This window comes from Athene noctua, chromosome 1, assembly GCF_965140245.1.
Source record: "Athene noctua chromosome 1, bAthNoc1.hap1.1, whole genome shotgun sequence".
Classification (NCBI taxonomy): Eukaryota; Metazoa; Chordata; class Aves; order Strigiformes; family Strigidae; genus Athene; species Athene noctua.
Window position 1 is genome coordinate 244,328,621 of NC_134037.1, and position 17,449 is coordinate 244,346,069.

The 17,449-nt window shown below is 36.3% G+C and overlaps 1 protein-coding gene across 1 annotated transcript in view; it reads right to left on the reverse strand.

Moving 5' to 3' along the window:
* The window catches only part of SGCG (sarcoglycan gamma), a 148,552-nt gene that overhangs the window by 68,286 nt on the left and 62,817 nt on the right, over positions 1-17,449 (reverse strand). Inside the window, exon 3 of the mRNA XM_074915458.1 lies at positions 6,425-6,622. Coding sequence (XP_074771559.1) covers positions 6,425-6,619 — 195 coding nt within the window. The 5' untranslated portion in view covers positions 6,620-6,622. The remainder of the gene's footprint in view (positions 1-6,424; positions 6,623-17,449) is intronic.

The following is a 17,449-nucleotide window of genomic DNA, read 5'->3' on the forward strand; positions in this document are numbered from 1 at the left end:
CTACTGAGCAGCTAATCTCTATAAAGCTTTCACATGCTCAGTGTGTATAAACCATTGTTATACAGATTAGCTCAATACTGTCCAACTTTTCCAAATTGTTTGCCAGTCATGCAGCCTCTAGAGACATGTCATTATAGAATTTATATGTTAGGCAATTATATGGGAATTACTTAAATAATTTAAGAATCAAATTCTAAAATATAGATCCTCAAAAGTTCTGCTCACTTGTCCAACAGATTTAGGCATACTAATATTCTTGCAGTTAAATTACCTGATTACCATTGGACATGACAATCAAAATCTCCTAAGTGACTGTCTTATGAATAAAGTCTACAAGGATAAAGAGGAGCCATGTGAAGAGGTACTGATCTCCTTTTACTTAAGAACAAGTTGTTGCACGACTCAACTGGGTTGTTGCACTCCCAGATAAACATTTTTCCTTTCCCTGGGAAAATCTGATCTCGTATCTTCTCCTAGAGATTCATGCTCTAACCAACAGATATAGTACATCTGATGTTTGGAATCTTTTACACTCATTTTTTCTAGTTTGTTCTACTTCATATAAAATCATCAAATATTAATTGGAGCAGGAGCTACAACAGAAGCTTCTGTCTCCAAGGTGAATGTTGTAATTATCTAACAGCTAAAGCATGTGTTATCTCCAGCCCAATAAAAAAATCAGTTTTTCCATATAAATCAAAACAGTTTCGATTAGGAAGACTGAGAAATGTCCAGTTCTATAGTTTATACTACAATAAGGATTCAGAAAACAACGAGAGTAAGGAGTATTTTTGCATTCAGTGTATTCAGTATTTTTCTAGTTAAATATTTTAGGATCTGGTAGTGTCTAGAAGGATGAATTTGCATCTGTAATGATAGCAACTAGTCTAGTATAACTGATGGCCTTGAAATTAAAATGTTATAAGCTAAGAGTCAGTGGACAATTTTAAAAATATGCATTCATTTTAATAAATTAAGACAACAAGGTAAAAGAGGAACATATTTTTTCCTGTGAATCATTCATCTCCTTTTTGTCAGAAGCATAAGAAAGATTAATAATGAGTTTTTCAGAGGAAATCACCAGTGTAAAATTATTTATAGAAAAAAAGATATTCTGTTTTGGCAACATCAGATGGCCAACCACAAGACAGAACTTGTTAAAAACAAAAATTACACTAAAGTTTATGAAAATCTCTCTTCTGTTGGCAAGCTCAAAACTGGAGGCTGTATTATGTGTGTCTAATGAGTGCTGTGTAAAGGGAGATAATCACTTCTCTTGGTCTCTGGCTCTGCCCCTGTTCACACAGACCAGAAAGCTCTTGGCCTTCATTGCTGCCAGGGTCACTGCTGGCTCATGCTCAGCTTGCTGCCCACCAGCCCCCAGGGCCTTCACAGAGTTGCCTCAGCCAGGCAGAACCAGCCTGTGATGGTGCCAGGGGCTGCTCCTTCCCAGGAGCAGGACTTTGCATTTGTTCTTCTTGAATTTTGTAACATTGGACCATACCTCCAGCCTGTCTAGGCTTCTCTGAATGTCAGCCTGAGCCTGAAATTATTTAATGGTACTCCCAAATGGGTATCATCTGCAAATTTAATAAGCAAGCATTCTGCCATCTCTTCTAAGTCACTGATAAAGTTGTTAAAAAGGACCAGTCTCAGGATAGACCTCTGCAACACTTATTACTGGCCTCCATGTAGAGTACAACACATTAGTAACTACCTTCTCAGTCTGGCTGTCCATACAGTTTTATTTTTTTTTTTTTACTTATCTGGTTGACCATCCTTCATGGCTATAACGTCCTAACTAGGATACAAGGATATTGTGGGGGAGTGTCAAAAGCCTTGCTGAAGTCAAGGTAAATGACATCTTGTGCCCTCCCATTGTCTATAATTCCAGACATTTAATCCTTGAAGGTAATCATAGAATCCCAGGTTGGAAGGGACCTCAAGGATCATCTGGTCCAACCTTTCTTGGCAAAAGCACAGTCTAGACAAGATGGCCCAGCACCCTGTCCAGATGAATCTTATAAGTGTCCAATGTTGGGGAATCCACCATTTCCATGGGAACATTATTCCAATGGCTGATTGTTCTCATTGTGAAAAACTTTCCTTTTGTGTCCAGTTGGAATCTCCTCAGAAGTAACCTGTACTCATTATTCCTCATCTTTTACATGTGAGTTCTTGTAAGAAGGGGCTCCATCTTTTCCGTAGCCACCCTTTAATAAAGTACTGGAACATGGTGGTAAGGTCTCCTCTAAGCCTTCTTTTCTCAAGGCTGAACAAACCCAGTTTTTGCAACTCCTCCTCACATGGCAGGCTTCCCAGTCCTTTGATCATCTTTGTGGCCCTTCTCTGGACTCTCTCCAGCCTGTCCACATCTTTTCTGTATATCAGGGACCAAAACCGAACACAGTATTCCAGATGTGGCTTGCCAATGCTGAGTACAGCAAGATAATGACTTCTTTATCTCTGCTGGTGATGCCCTTGTTGATGTAAGTGAGCATCCTGTTGGCTTTCTTTGCTTCTGCAGCACCCTGTTCACTCATACTGAGCTTGTTGTCCACCAGGACCCCCAGATCCCTTTCCACAGAGCTGGTCCCCAGACAGGTAGATCCCAGCCTGTGCTGCTGGGTTTATGTCTTCCCAAGTGCAAGACCTTGCACTTGTCCTTGTTGAACTTCATAAGGTTTTTGTTAGCCTACTCTTTCAGCCTATCCAGGTCTTCCCACTGGGTGGATCTCTCTTCCGAAGTGTCCACTTCCCCACTCAGTTTGGTATCATCAGCAAACTTCGCCAGGGTACACTTGATCCCATCATCCAGATCACTTTTGAAGATATTAATCACGTTGGTCAGGCGTAATTCACCCTTGGTAAATCCATGCTGACTGTTTCCCATTACTTTATTCTCCTTCATGGGTCTTGAAATATCTTCCAATGTGACTCGTTCCATCATTTTCCCAAGGGACTGAAGTGAGGCTGAGCACTCCATAACTCACCAGACTGTCCCTTTGACTTCTTTTTTTTGAAGACAAGTGCAACACTTGTGTTCCTCATCATTGAGGATCTCCCCAGTCTCCATAACCTTTCAAACATGGCAGAAGGTGGCTCTGCAAGAGAATCAGACAGTTCTCTCTGCACCTATGGATGCAGTCCATCTTGTTGCCCTTTGTCCCTTTTAAGTTTTAACTAAAGCTGAGCTCTGGCTTTCCTGACACAGGAAGCCTGACACATTTCCAGGCCCAGACAATGTCTCTAAATTTCTACAAAGTCTGTCCTTGCTTCCAACTCCTATATATTGCTTTTTGTAGTGGATGTCCAACACAAGTAACCCGTCTAGCTAAACCAGACTACTTTTCTTCCTGAGTATCAGTATAGATCATTCCTGCACTTGGAGGATACTGTCCTTAAACACCAGAAATCTTTCCTGAGTAGCTTCATCCTTCATGGGAGTCTGGGTCTATCCTCCTAGCTCCCATGGGACTGCATGAGTAGAAGACCCAGCTGCATACCACCCTTACTTGTCCTATCCAGAAGTTATCTCTGACACCCTCTAGAAATCTTCACTGCTTACATCCTGCCATGTTTGTCCTTCCAGCAGATGTCAGGGACATTACAGTTCTCATCTTTCAGACCTATTGGACCCTTCAGAATTGTTCACAGGACTTCTGACTTCCTTGTCTTATGGCAGCCCTGAATCTCTTAAGATACTTAGTTTCTAAATTCTTAGGGCTATCAGTCCCCTCTAGTTCTCAGAAAGCCTCAATATGTTAAAAAAAAAAATCTGTAATTTCCATTTCATGCAAACTTTTGATATGTGCAGAGGAAAAAAATCCAACCTCCATTTTTTTCAAACTTTCTAATTTTAATGCAAAACTAATTTTAGTTTTTAAATTACTCTACTACACCTTATTCACTAAGCTCAAGGCATAATTATTTGATTCTGTCTTCTCTAAAACAGGTGAATATAATGAATCCACAGCTTTCTTCTGTCACCCCCCCAAAAAAACTTGAGACCCTGTCCCTCAAACTTCAGCAGAGAAAAAAAAAAAAGAATGAGACATATCTGATACCTGTGAATCTGCACAACTTGGGAATGCTCATATGTTATGTAACTGGGGCGGTATGAGAAAAGCAATATATTCTCTGTTCAGGTTGTTCCCTTTTAGTCTAGTTTTTATGAAATGAAATGAAATACGATTTAGTCATGTTCATTTAATGCTGAAGGTTTCTCAAGCAATGGAGTTTAGAAAAGTCTCCAACTTTCATCATCCTTCCAAATTTCTGCAAGGAGATTAAAATCTATTCATCTCACAGCATATGTGTATGGTTCACATTCTTTATCAGCCTAACTTGTTTGCTAGTATTTATCACACTGTCTATTTTTTGGGGGTTGAGACAGGAGATGTATGCATGGATTAATTCTATGCCAAAACTTGCTGAAGCTCTGTTCATAATTTCATTATTATTTTAATCTGGATGTATGAATAGATATAGCACATGATTTTTGTATACTGCAAGTTATTATTTAATGAAAAATTTAAGGATGTTTTACAGAAAAAAACCCCAATTTTTATTCTAACAAAGAAACTTTGGTGTCTAAATAACAATTTTGTCAACTTTGTGTGGGCTCATGAAAGGACTGTGCTATAGAACTGTCAATCAGTCACTAGCACTAACAGCCCTATGCACTATACTGCAAAACTGTGATCCTAATAAAACTACATACTACAATCATGTTATGTTTAAAGTGTTCTTTAAGCATAAACTCTCTTCAGAACTATACTATAAAAATGCCTTTTTCAATGTGTATCATGTTTTTTATAAATGGTTATTAACCTTAGTAAGACTACAATTTGTTTCTTGTATTACTTTACAGAGAAACAGTTGTTAATATTTTATTAGATATTAATATTCTAATATTGTTAACAGGGATAAAATGTTAATGTGTTTTTTTAAAACTAGGACTAAATACTTTAAAAGTATTAGCTATAATTACAATATCTATTAGTAATATTTAACATAAGTAGTGTAATCTCTACCTACTAAGAACACATAATTAATAAATATAAAAAGTGAGCACAGCTCACAGACTAGTATTTGCCAAATAACTGATGACTGCATAGGATACTATTTCACTATTACCAGTAGGAGATAGGAGTTCCTAGAAGTGGAGTTTCTGATGCTATTTTTTCAGTCCTGACTGATACTAGAGAAGAAATGCCCAGTTTCATACAAAGAAACCAAACCAACAGAAAATTTAAAAACTCCTTAAAAATTTAAACCTGAGCCACACAGGTAAAAATTTCAAGTTATACGGGTTCTTTGTGATTCATGTCGTGTAGTCACTAAGTACACATCTTCCATGTGTGGAAGATGACCATGACCTGCATAATAGAAAAATTATATGTGATCTAAGATGTTCTACATTGTAATCTGTATGACAGTAACAGTGCTGAAAAGAATTTATGTGGGGGAAGAAACCTGACAGGAATTCAAGCACTAGTAACTGTATTAGTAAGTACCACTTAAAATTAACCTACTTTCTTTACAGTAAGACAAAGTACAGAAATGCTTCTATGAAGATAAAATGACCCTCATTTAGTGACAGAGGTGTAATAACAATAGATAATGGGAACTTTAATATAACACTTTCTTTAGTAGCAAAGGCAGAGCTGTAGGAATTTACTATTATTGTTTTCCTTGTAACAAGTCTATTCAAATCACCTGTGTATCATGACTGCATGTTAGGAACAAATTAGCTTAGCTTCAATATTCAGTGATGCATTTTATTGCATTCTGACTAAAGCTACATCTTGCAGACTTCTGAAAGTTAGCCTTTAATCTCCTACCTGCAAAATTACATTATAAATATTAAAATATATATGGCAGTGGAAAGTTATTAAATTTATTCCTGAATAATGTAGTTGCTTAGCCTCAAGCATGAAGTAGTAATAACTACCTCTAAGCTGTAATTAATTGGGCAAATAAATTGTTAAATTTGAAATTCTGATAAATAGGAGAAGGAAGCTAAGAAAAAACAGCAACTGTCAGCAATATTTTAACACTAAGGAATTCTGTATGAGATAAAATTACAGTAAACACAATTACAAAATATAAACTAAACAGATGCTATGAGACAATGGTAAGATTAATTCTCTTAGAATGGTTAGAATTCACCTCAATATAAGGTATCAACAACCTCGGTATTTTAAAGATTATTACCAATACAGAAATTACAGATCAGGAAGTATGTTCAAAGATCGATGTTTTTTATATACTTTCAACCAAAGTACAAACTACAGTTGAGAAGGAAGAATAAAGAACCATCTGTAACAGAGAAGCTGATGTACATACTAAATAAGTGAAGTGGTGAGGCAGGGAAAAGAAGAGACTATGAAAAGAATGGAAAATTAAAGCGGACACTTACTGGGGAAAACCACATCACTTTAAGAATCCAAATTGTCAAAGAAAAATTCACAACTAGGATGATAAGCAGGAGGAGAACAAACAGGTAGAGGCAACGCTTTCTCCAGCCATAAATTCCAATTTTGTAGACATATTCATTCTTCGGCCTCTCTAGGCTAGTGCCTGGTGTTGTTGTAGTGTATTGTTCACGTACCATCTGCTATGTAAAGAAAAAAAGGGACTGCTTAGTTTTTTGAGTTAAATTTAAAATATTTATATAAAACCCCAAGGAAAATATGAAGATATAATTCTAGTACGAAATTACTAGAAACTCTCATGAAATTTTACCTGGACAGCATTTTTATCATGTCCCATTCAAATTACGCTTACATCTTACTTTTTGGTACACATGATTGTATACATGGTTTTAACATACAAGCTGCATCAATTGCTATTTTCAGGACTAAACTTGAATCTATTTTATCCTATATAGAATGGCAATGATTTCCTCCCATTTTTCATACTATTCTAATTCTCCCATCACAGAATATTTCATAGGATCATATCATAATCTGTGGTTCACAGAACAATATAATTTTACTGTAAAAATAGTTACAAGTGATAACGGTACCTTGTAAGCACAGGTTTAAACATACTTCTACATATTCTTTCCTCAATTCAGAAATAAAATGCATTCTTTCTGTTGCAAAACTTAACTATCACTGGAATGCCAAAATATGTTAAGCTTCAGAATCTGTATACAAAGAAATGAAATGGTTCTTAATAATGTAGAAGAAGTGATGATTTCTGAATTTATTGGATATTCATATTTAAAGATATATTAGCAATAAAAACTTTACTTACCAGGTTTAAACAACTTCCTTTATATTATAGTTCTTAAAGAAGCATTGTTTGAATTTGAAGACATCTTACCAGTTTCACTTCCTTAAAACATGGAGATATTCACTAACTTCTACCTTTACAGCACAGAGATCACCAACAATTCAAACCATTCATTAAAGCTTACAATTTCACCCAAGAGAATAAGAACTCAGCACCTGAAGCTGCTTATGTAGAACAGTGGGCAACATGTGTCTCATTTCCATCAATATAAATAAAAAAACCCCAAACCAACCATACATGTCAAAAAGAAAATAGGTATTGTAACTTCAAGCATTTCCCATGAGCCAGGTATATCCACCGGCATCTTACATCTAAAACCTGGTCAACCTTCCTACAATATAATGTTCCCAAATGAGAGAGCACCTTCAGACAGGTTTCACACAACATCTTCTCTCAATTCTGAATTTATGCCTGGAAATGAGAGATCACTGTGCTCTGCTCACACAGCTTTCAAAGCGCGATTAAATAACATCCTTGCCCAGCCGCTGAATTACTCAAAGTTGTTAAAGAAGCTCTTTTCAAGTCTCCTGCAGAGTCATCCTGTGTCTGTAACAAGCTTATGCCTCTCAGTTCTAACCCTCATCTTTAGAAAGATGTCTTTGTTCCTGTAGCTTCCCATCAAACTACAAGACAGAGAACGCAATATAAGCTTAAAATTGAATGGAAGTTCATGCATTATCTCTTTCCATATATGCAGTATTCATCTTATTTCTGCACTTCCATTCAAAAATCTTTTAACTGGTTGTTTATTTATATTAAAAAATAAGACTTGATCAGCAGTTCATAATGTAACTGTGCTACAGCCATTATGGGACAATATTCTAATTACTCGCTTACTGCTATCAGTCTCAGTTGATCATGATACTGTGTATATAAATCTTATCTTCTGCGGAAAATACTGAAAATAGTATAAGGATTTATTAGTGGAGAATAATAGATTCTCAAATAACTTGGCTTAACATTACTGCTAAACATTGTAGATGTACAAGATGTCACTTAATATTCCCCACGTGAACTACATTTCTTTAAAACAGATTATATTTTTCAGTTCTGTGTACTGCTCAAGCACCTAGTACTGATTATAGGATACTGTTTATATATGAATTGCTACCTTTTTTTTTTTTTTCCATTTTCCTGCTAATGATTGTATAACAAACCATATCACTCACATAGAAGTTGCCCGCTATCTTAAATCTACTTTACCATGCTCTGCCAAGTAAGACAAACCTGGACATTTATACATACAATGGGTTTCATAAAATGCTTAGAAAACCTTTACCCTTACTTCCACACAAATTTCTCCTGAACCCTGTAACTTACAGGATAGGATGCAGTGACTGTTATCTGATGACACTAACAGATATACTTTGAGAAATAACCCGTGCAGTTCTTGCTCACGTATAGCACTACTATCTAAAACCCTAACATAGCGTATTCTCCGAGTTGCTTGTGGTTTCCTTCATTACACATATTTATTGTCAGTATAACAAGAAACAAGACAGATGACAGCTACTAATATTTCCATAGTAATAGAAGCCCCTTCAGAAGACTGACTGCTTTTTTTTTTTTTTTTTTTAGGAGATAAAGTCCACTTCTAAGTACACTTAAATGGTTATTTCAATAAGGCTGTGGGAAAATGGGCCATTCTTCAGAAACTGCAGAGTCTCATGAAGTTAGCTGAGCCTTCAACAACAAATCTCTAGCTGTGGCATCTAAACTTAGCCTGTTCCTTGTAATGCTGTTTGATACATCTTCAATGTAAATTTGGCAATAGAAACACCATTTGATAAAAAGTACATTAATTCTCAGATCTTCATGATTCGATGTCTGCCTCATCACAAGTGGTCTCTGAGGTTACTATTAATTTCACAATGTTAAATACCAACAATTTAGCTTTCAATATCTGAGCAAGTCAACCTGAACTCACTTTATGGTTAATGGAGATAAACCTACCCCTCTAGGAATTATTTATCTGACTTATTTTAGATGTGTATTTTAGACATCCAGTGAACTGCAACTCGTATGTGTTTAACTTCTTTCAAAAAAAAAAAAAAGGAGAAATAAAGAAAGCTTGGGATGACTTTTTCATATGTACATACCTACATGCTTTAGGCATAAGTATTTGGCCAAATTAATTCCAACAAGAATGATTTCAAGAAGCATGTAATCTAACAAGAAGATAGGATTCTTTTGATTTCTGGTCTTCTTCTGTTCCACTTTTAGTCTGCTGTAAAATGTTTATTGTGTGTGTTGAGGGTTTTATACATAATGTATTATGTACTGCTGTTTAATGAGGCGAGGTCAAAATCCATTATCCATTTCACCAAAAAGCGTATGAGTTTTGTGATTGTTTTCAGCCCTTCAGAAATTCCACAGAGGACATCTCTCAGCACAGCACTGTTACCTGCATAAATTATTTTTTCCTGACAGAAAACATTTCTGTTGTTCTGAGCATTATTAATACTGCCAAAAATTGCTTTGGTCCTAGAAAATGGGTAATGCTGGTCTAGACAACTGACTGCTTTGAAAAGGATTAAATTTTTTCACTTAATATAATATTTAATTTTTTTTAAAGAGAATTAGTGGCCCAGTACCAAATAGTTGCAGGGGAAATCATTTAAGAATTGATACTGTTGGACTGTTTCTTCTGGAAGAATCAACTTTGCGCATTACTGACTTACACATTCACGAGCTGAAATCACACAGAAGAATAACCTCAGACTTGCCTGGAGAAGTCAGAGAGAAACTCTTTCATAGGTTTGGGCTGTTTTAGAAAGCTGGACTGAAAGAAAAGCCTTAGACAGGCAGATCTCACAGTTGGCTGGTGAAGTCTGTCAGGATTCAAGAAAGACTCTTAGAAGGAAAAAAAATCACATATTTAGTAATATGATGAAAAATGTAATTTGTAAATGTAAATTTCTAAATGTAAAAAAAACCCCCACAACCCATGAAACTGTAAGTAGCTTGTGTAGGAGCATACTAAACAGACACCAAGAAGGACATGGTTACTTAGACAACTGAGTGTAGACAAGTTGGAGAAGAAAGAAGTCTGCACAATGAATGATGACTTCAGTAACTTCATGTTCTTTTACAAGGAGGCAGCACACAGTGAGGAAAAAGAGAGTAAGAACAGTCCTAGAAACCTACAGTGCAGATAAAATGGCAATTTAGTTTCAGAATGAAAATTCTGACATCATTCAAATGGGCTATGAAAACATGTATTATTTGTATCATGCCAGAAGTACTGTAAGAAAAAATATTCTACTTAATTGGAAGTTAAATTTCTTGGTGTTCCTACTCAAGGGCCTACACAATCGGATGTCAAATCAGATTAAGGTCAACTACTTGAATATTCCGTATGGGCTTTTGTGTATGTGGCCATATGGTAGTTTTCTATTTGAAAGTATTTTTCAGTTGTCATAATCTGTTTTACTGGGATGCATTTTTATCCAATTACTTCTTGCCCATTTGCTGATTTAAAACAGATACTGAATGCTAATCAGCTGCCAAAAGATTTGTCATGGATTTTAAATGATAGATATAACTTGTGAAATACTTGTACACTGCAGATATTTTCACCATGTGAGATTTTCTCATGCATTCAGGAGCTACTTGCAAGAGTTGCACATAACGCATGAAATTAATGATTATAGGAATACACATATGAGCTGCTGTATGTTCTTTACATTGTGTTACTAAAGTTGCCCTCTAAAAATACAAAGCCATGACAGAACATTTCCTTGGATCTATTTCACCTTTTTTCATGATAGACCTGGAGACTGGCTTCTCTGACTTACATGATCCAGAGGTCCAGGAGGTTTTTATATTAATACCTAGATACTGAAAATCTATCCAGCAATAATGTTACTGTTGGATTTAGGTTAGTTTGGGCATCAAGTTCAAAAAGCTATTCTGACAGCTCTTCAATTAAGACAGCTGTGTTTTGAAAAAGGAATTTTCAAACTTACTAGTAAGCCTGCTTTGGAAAGCAAGCCTGAATAGAAGCTTGTTAATAGTGTTATTTTCAGGAATTATTTATCTGTAGGAATTACTGAAGACAATAATATTTCAATTAAAATAAGCAGTCTCAGTTTATTTCAATTGTAAAATATGTTTTCACTGGTTTTGTTCATAAATGGCTATGTTGTTTTCTTGAACATAAATAGAATTCTTAATGCACAGTTCATAACTGTATTACTCAAGTACTTTATCATGTCATAAAGCAATAATAATAAACTATTAGAAAGCACAGTTTAAATATAAGATTACTTGGATAATACTAATAACACATAATTCCATTAATAATTACATAATTATTAGCATTTTATATTTTTAGTTGGTGTTGGGATTTTCAGCAAAGGGACAAAAAGCTTAGCACTCAAGAGAACCTTTTCAAATCAGAGTTAAAGAGAACTAGTGAGGTTTCATGAAGAAATCTGCACCACTGATGTTCATACTATAAATGTACTTTTGAAAGGGAACTTCAGTCATCAGTGCTTCCACTCTTCTCTCTTTACATGAAGTATATTCATTCACATGCAAGAAAATTCACAGTATATGTGGGGATGAAAGAGGTGATAATGTTAAACTAAAACAGTTCAGTAGAAAGATGATTTTAACCAATTAAACTAAATTCCTGTGCCATTATAAACAAGCTGTGAACTGAAATAAAACAACCTGTCAACTCAGGCAAGTGAGAATGACTTTTACAATCTGCATACAGTATCTTCGTGGAACATTATGTTTATTAGTGGTTTTATATAATGCATTGATCTAGATGGGTATTATTATACAGTAAACATCAGAACTACATTAAGACTTCACACTGGTGGCATTCAGGCATGCACACTTTTGTCTTTGTGGAGGACAGAAGCAGTCTACTGATAAACCAACAGGAAAGAGTGTTTTCCCAAGATGGTGTATTTTCCCAACAGAGGAAAAACAGTTCAGGCAAACCTGTTGTTCGAATAAAAAAGTAGAAAATAAGGGAAACTTTTGGAACCCATATGGAGAAGCTTTCAAGACAAAATCAGAAAGGTAAGGAAAACTCAAACTCTCATGACTAGATGAAGATTTTCTAATTCCTTTCAACCCTCCCTTGTTCAAACATATTGTATTTAACCTTGTTTAACCTTGCTTTGCTGAGATTTGTGCATTATATAGTATATTACAGTTTCAGTTGTAAACTAGTGTCATCAGCTAAAACAAGCTGGATCCCTGCAGCATAATTTGTGGAAACTGGCAAAGAAATTCATATGGCCTAGTTAACTGTTTGCATACCCTGCAGTGCAAATTTACATAACAACTATGACACGTTCACAATTAACAGCTTTGCACATTTTAAGAACCACTGCAATAGCTGAAAGGTAGTCACTGACAGCATAGGATGAAGTCCTATATTAAAAATTATTATTTGTCTAATATCTGTGTACTTCCAAATCTCATTAAAGTAAAAATATTTTTAGAACTTTGTTTTCAGTCTTTAAACTTGATTTATTTTTCCTCCTTTAACAAACTCCCAAAACATTAACTGGATCAGAAAAAATTAATTTTCATGATACTTCCTTCAGAATCAAAAGGCTGAGCAAAAATTCTAGACAGATTTTTTGCATGCCTCACTAACATTTTAAGAGGTAGCTAGCTTCTGGTATAAGAAATCCCATGTCTTCCATGTAAAATGCCTTAAAACGCTTTAATTATAAAAGAAAAAAAAAAAGAAAAAGAAAAAGTGAATCTTCTGTCTCTGAAATTCAGTCACCATTACAGCTAAGTTTTCTTGAGTGACCCTGAGTACTGTAATGTGGAAAAAAAAATTAAAATCTCGCAATTATTTACTTTCCCAAGATTTCCAATATATATTTTACTCTCTCTTGGTAGACAACAGAAATCTTTTCAAGAACACAGAACTTAGAATAACTGATAAAGAATTGATTGCATGATGATGTGGGTGAGACGCCCACATCTAGATGTGTGTCTCATCCACAAGGCTACTGGCTAGACCTCAAGAGCTCTCATTACTCATTACTATTACAGATTTTAGAAGTCTTTCACAAAGAGAAAATAGCCTTTTTCACCTAACAATGAAAGACTGAGATCCAATAATGGTGTCAAGATCATTTAAGTGTTCACACAAAGGACTGCAAGTCCACCAGGAGCACGGAAGATACATAATCTACTGCAGTCATGATCAGAACGTAAATATTGCAGGCTCTTCTGTCTGTGAGGTTTCTTTCTCTCTCTCTTTCCTGGACTTAAAAATCCTTTACATGTGAAGCAGAAGACAGAATAGATTCACTCCACTAGATGCCTTTTCTTTAATTGTGCATTTAACAAAATGTTTGTAATTGTAATTAAGATAGGTATGAACTACATGACTCAAATTATGAGTCATTTAAATCCTTAGTTAAGGCTTTCAACTAATACAAACAGACAAAGTAGAAGGAGACTGCTTAATCTGCTTTTTTGTCTTCTACGGTATGACAGAAGACAGGAGTTTATTATGGAACAACAGTATACCTGTGTTACTGCATTCAATTGTTCATGAGGTGATGAGAGGTAGCCTTTTGATTTATGATGTAGCAGTTTTCCCAGAACAGAATCATAGAATCACAAAACATGAAAGTTAGAAAGGACCTCTGGAGATTGTCTGGTCCTACTCCCTGCTCAAAGAAGGGTTAACTTTGACATCAGAACTGAATGGAAAAAAAAGGTGCAACCATACATTATCAGGAATTTATTTTCCTCAATAGCCTTAGTATCTCTGAATAGTCCTGCTAAGCTCTGATTGTCTAGAGTCTCTGTGGCAGCCCTGCATGCAATTTGCAAAAATAGTTACCATTTTTTTCAAATTCTTACATACTGCTTGGACTACTGTGTTACATTTAGCCTACTGGAGTTTTGATCCTTTGTATGCCATTTGATACAACTAACATGTTTTTATGAATACCCTCCTCCTTCTAACTTCTCTCATCCTGCTTTTTAGCTATATTGGTTTAGCCATGTCTTTTAAATACGTATTTACCCTGAGCATCTGATATGGTATTTTGAAATAGTCACATGTAAAAATTTGTTTCCTTTTCACAGGCTGCTTCCTTTTTACATGGTTAAGTCCTCTTTTAAGTTAAGAACAATGACTAAGATTCTTTGGTTCTTGTTACTCCATCAAAGATACTTTAACATCAACATGGCCAATGTTACAATACACTCCTTGACAACAACATGAAAGAGACCCTGTGTACTGCTCAGAATTAAGTCCAGAAATTGTTCTGCTTCCTGAGAAACTGCTTCCCAAACCAGTCATTTATGGGATCTAAAAATGTGGTCTGAATGTTGGACCTAATTATGACATTATACTACAAAGGTAAAAGAAGACATACAGTTCCCTCTCAGTGTTTCTGATCTACTACAGCAAGTCACAGCCATTGTAATCATCTTGGTCAGGCCACTGGCAATACAGTCTTTAATATTATCAATCATATTTATACTACTACCATTACTATCCTAATTCTATAGATTCCACATTTCAGTCCATGAGCACGGACTTTTAACACATGGCACCACTTGCATGTCCTATTCTGTCTTTCCCATATGTTTTTAACTTGGTGTTACCCACTGACTGTTTTCCTTCTGTTACATTTTCAAAATGACTACTCAGCTTCATTTAGTTTCTTAGCTTCCTTAAAGCTAAGCATTTTAATTTTCCTATCTTATTTTGAGGCTACAGAAACTTTCCTTTCTTTCCCAGTCTTTTACCTCCAATTTGAGACTTTGTTTATTCATCATATCCTTAGGTTCTTTTTTATCCTGTAGCCAGGGATATATCATGTTTTTCATGTCTTCCGTACTGTTCCAAATGTGCTCCTGTGCACTACTCTGCTTTTCCTTAAGTTTAAAAAGCTCTAAGCTTTTTAAAGTGTCAGCTGCCTGGTTCAATTTCTGTTAAAATGAAGATGTCATTCCTATTACTAGTTCCCTTTAGTCCAAAAATACTCTCAGCTCCTAATGAATTTGAGCCCCTTTCCTTATTCATGTTCTTTCCCCATGGTCTTGCATGTGGTAGTAAAAATATTTCAAAGATCTCTTCCATGGAGATCCTGGTCTTCAGTTACCCATATCTCAGTCTAAGCTTTGCTTTCAGAACCTCTTTGCTAGTTTTCTAGACTCAGCAGTTTTAGTGGTTCCCTCAATTTCAAGGTTGCAGATTTTCACCCTCTCCTGGGTCTAGCTGACTGAATCAGCAATTTTCCATAAAATGCTGCTGTCTTCCTTTAACCTATCAGCCAAATAGATAAACTTTCCTAAATATCTTTACTAGGTATAATTATCACTAATGTTAGTCAACTTAAATCCAATTAACTTGCTTAACAGCAAGCGCAACTATTCTGATACAGTGTCCCCTGCCTTGCACACAGTGCTGGAATTACTGGTGCTATAACTGCATTCAGAGTCAAGAAATGTGCTGCTTTCTTCCATCCTTGTTAAAATTCTAGATATATGGCTCCTGCAGATCTGAAATCCAGCTGCAGTAGCCGGATTTGGTAAGAAAGAAAGGAAATAAGATAAATTTGCCAGCTATGTATGGAGTAGAGTTTAAAATGTGGTTCTGTTGCAGTCATAGAGGGATATTTTATTCCTGTTCATTTGACTAAGATTCTATTATGAGAACTTCTCATTAAGTTCTTCTTCCAGTATAAAAATATACCCCATTCCCAGGACTTGCAAAAATTTTTATTCTATTTAAATGTTACCAATATATGTACAGATGAGAAAATGGTGATTTCCAGCTTAATATACCAACTTAAATTTTCTTCAGCATGACCTTCATTCTCCTACTATTTTTTTCCTTGCCCTGTCCAACTCAACTTCAGGACTGTACTAATGAAGTTTGTTCTCTATCTGCTTAGTTTAGCTACTATATTTGATGATATTTTTGCCAAAGTTGCCTTTTTGTGGGAAGGCAATTCTTTCTTTGAATACTGACACTAGTAGCTGCCTGTTTAGGAAATTAAGAGGTTAGAAAAATGAATGAATCAGCCAAGATAAGACGCGCAGAATTTCTCAGACACCCTCCTCTTTCTTCCTCCCCTCCTAACAAGGGACTATTTTAATTTAAGGTGCTTCTATTGTCTTGCAAATTGACCTGGGATGAGATTAAATCATTCCAGCTCTCTGTAACATTTAAGCATGCAGAAACATTACAGTGGGGACTCTGGTATCAGTAATGTGTTAAACCTTGCAGGACTCCTTTGTATAATTTTCACTTCTTCTTAAATGGAGGATGAAACCAGGGATGTACTTATCACTTCCCAACTACAGAACAAGCTATACACGGTCTCTGCCTCCCAGTCAGGAATTCTCTAACTGTGCAACTTCCAGAGATATATGTTCTTTTGCAAGTTGTCTATTACTCCACAATTCATAGAATCATAGAATGGTTTGGGCTGGAAAGGACCTTCAAGATCATCGTCTTCCAACCCCCCTGCCATGGGCAGGGACACCTTCCACTAGCCCAGGTTGCTCAAAGCCCCGTCCAACCTGGCCTTGAACACTGCCAGGCAGGGGGCAGCCACAACCTCTCTGGGCAATATGTTCCAGTGTCTCACCACACTCGCAGTGAAGAACTTCCTCCATATATCTAATGTGAATCTACCCCCTTTCAGTTTAAAACTGTTACCCCTCAACCTGTCACTACACTCCCTAGTAAGGAGTGCCTTGCCATCTTTCCTGTAGGCATACTTTAAGTACTGGAAGGCTGCTACGGGATCTCCCTGGAGCCTTCTCTTCTCCAGGCTGAACAACCCCAAATCTCTAAGCCTGTTCTCATAAGGGAGATGCTCCAGCCCCCTAGTCTTCATGGCTCTCTTCTGGACCCACTCAAGGAGGTCCATGTTTTTCTTACACTGAGGGGCCCAGAGCTGTATGCAATACTCCAGGTTGGGTCTATGAGAGCAGAGTAGAGGGGCAGAATCACCTCCCTTGACCTGCTGGTTAAATTTCTTTTGATGCAGCCCATGATGTGATTGGCTTTCTGGGCTGCAAGTGCCTATTGCTGGCTCATATTCAGTTATTTATCCACCAATACAAAGTCCTTCTCTGCAGGGCTGCTCTCAAGCCCTTCATCCCTCAGCCTGCACTGATACCAGGC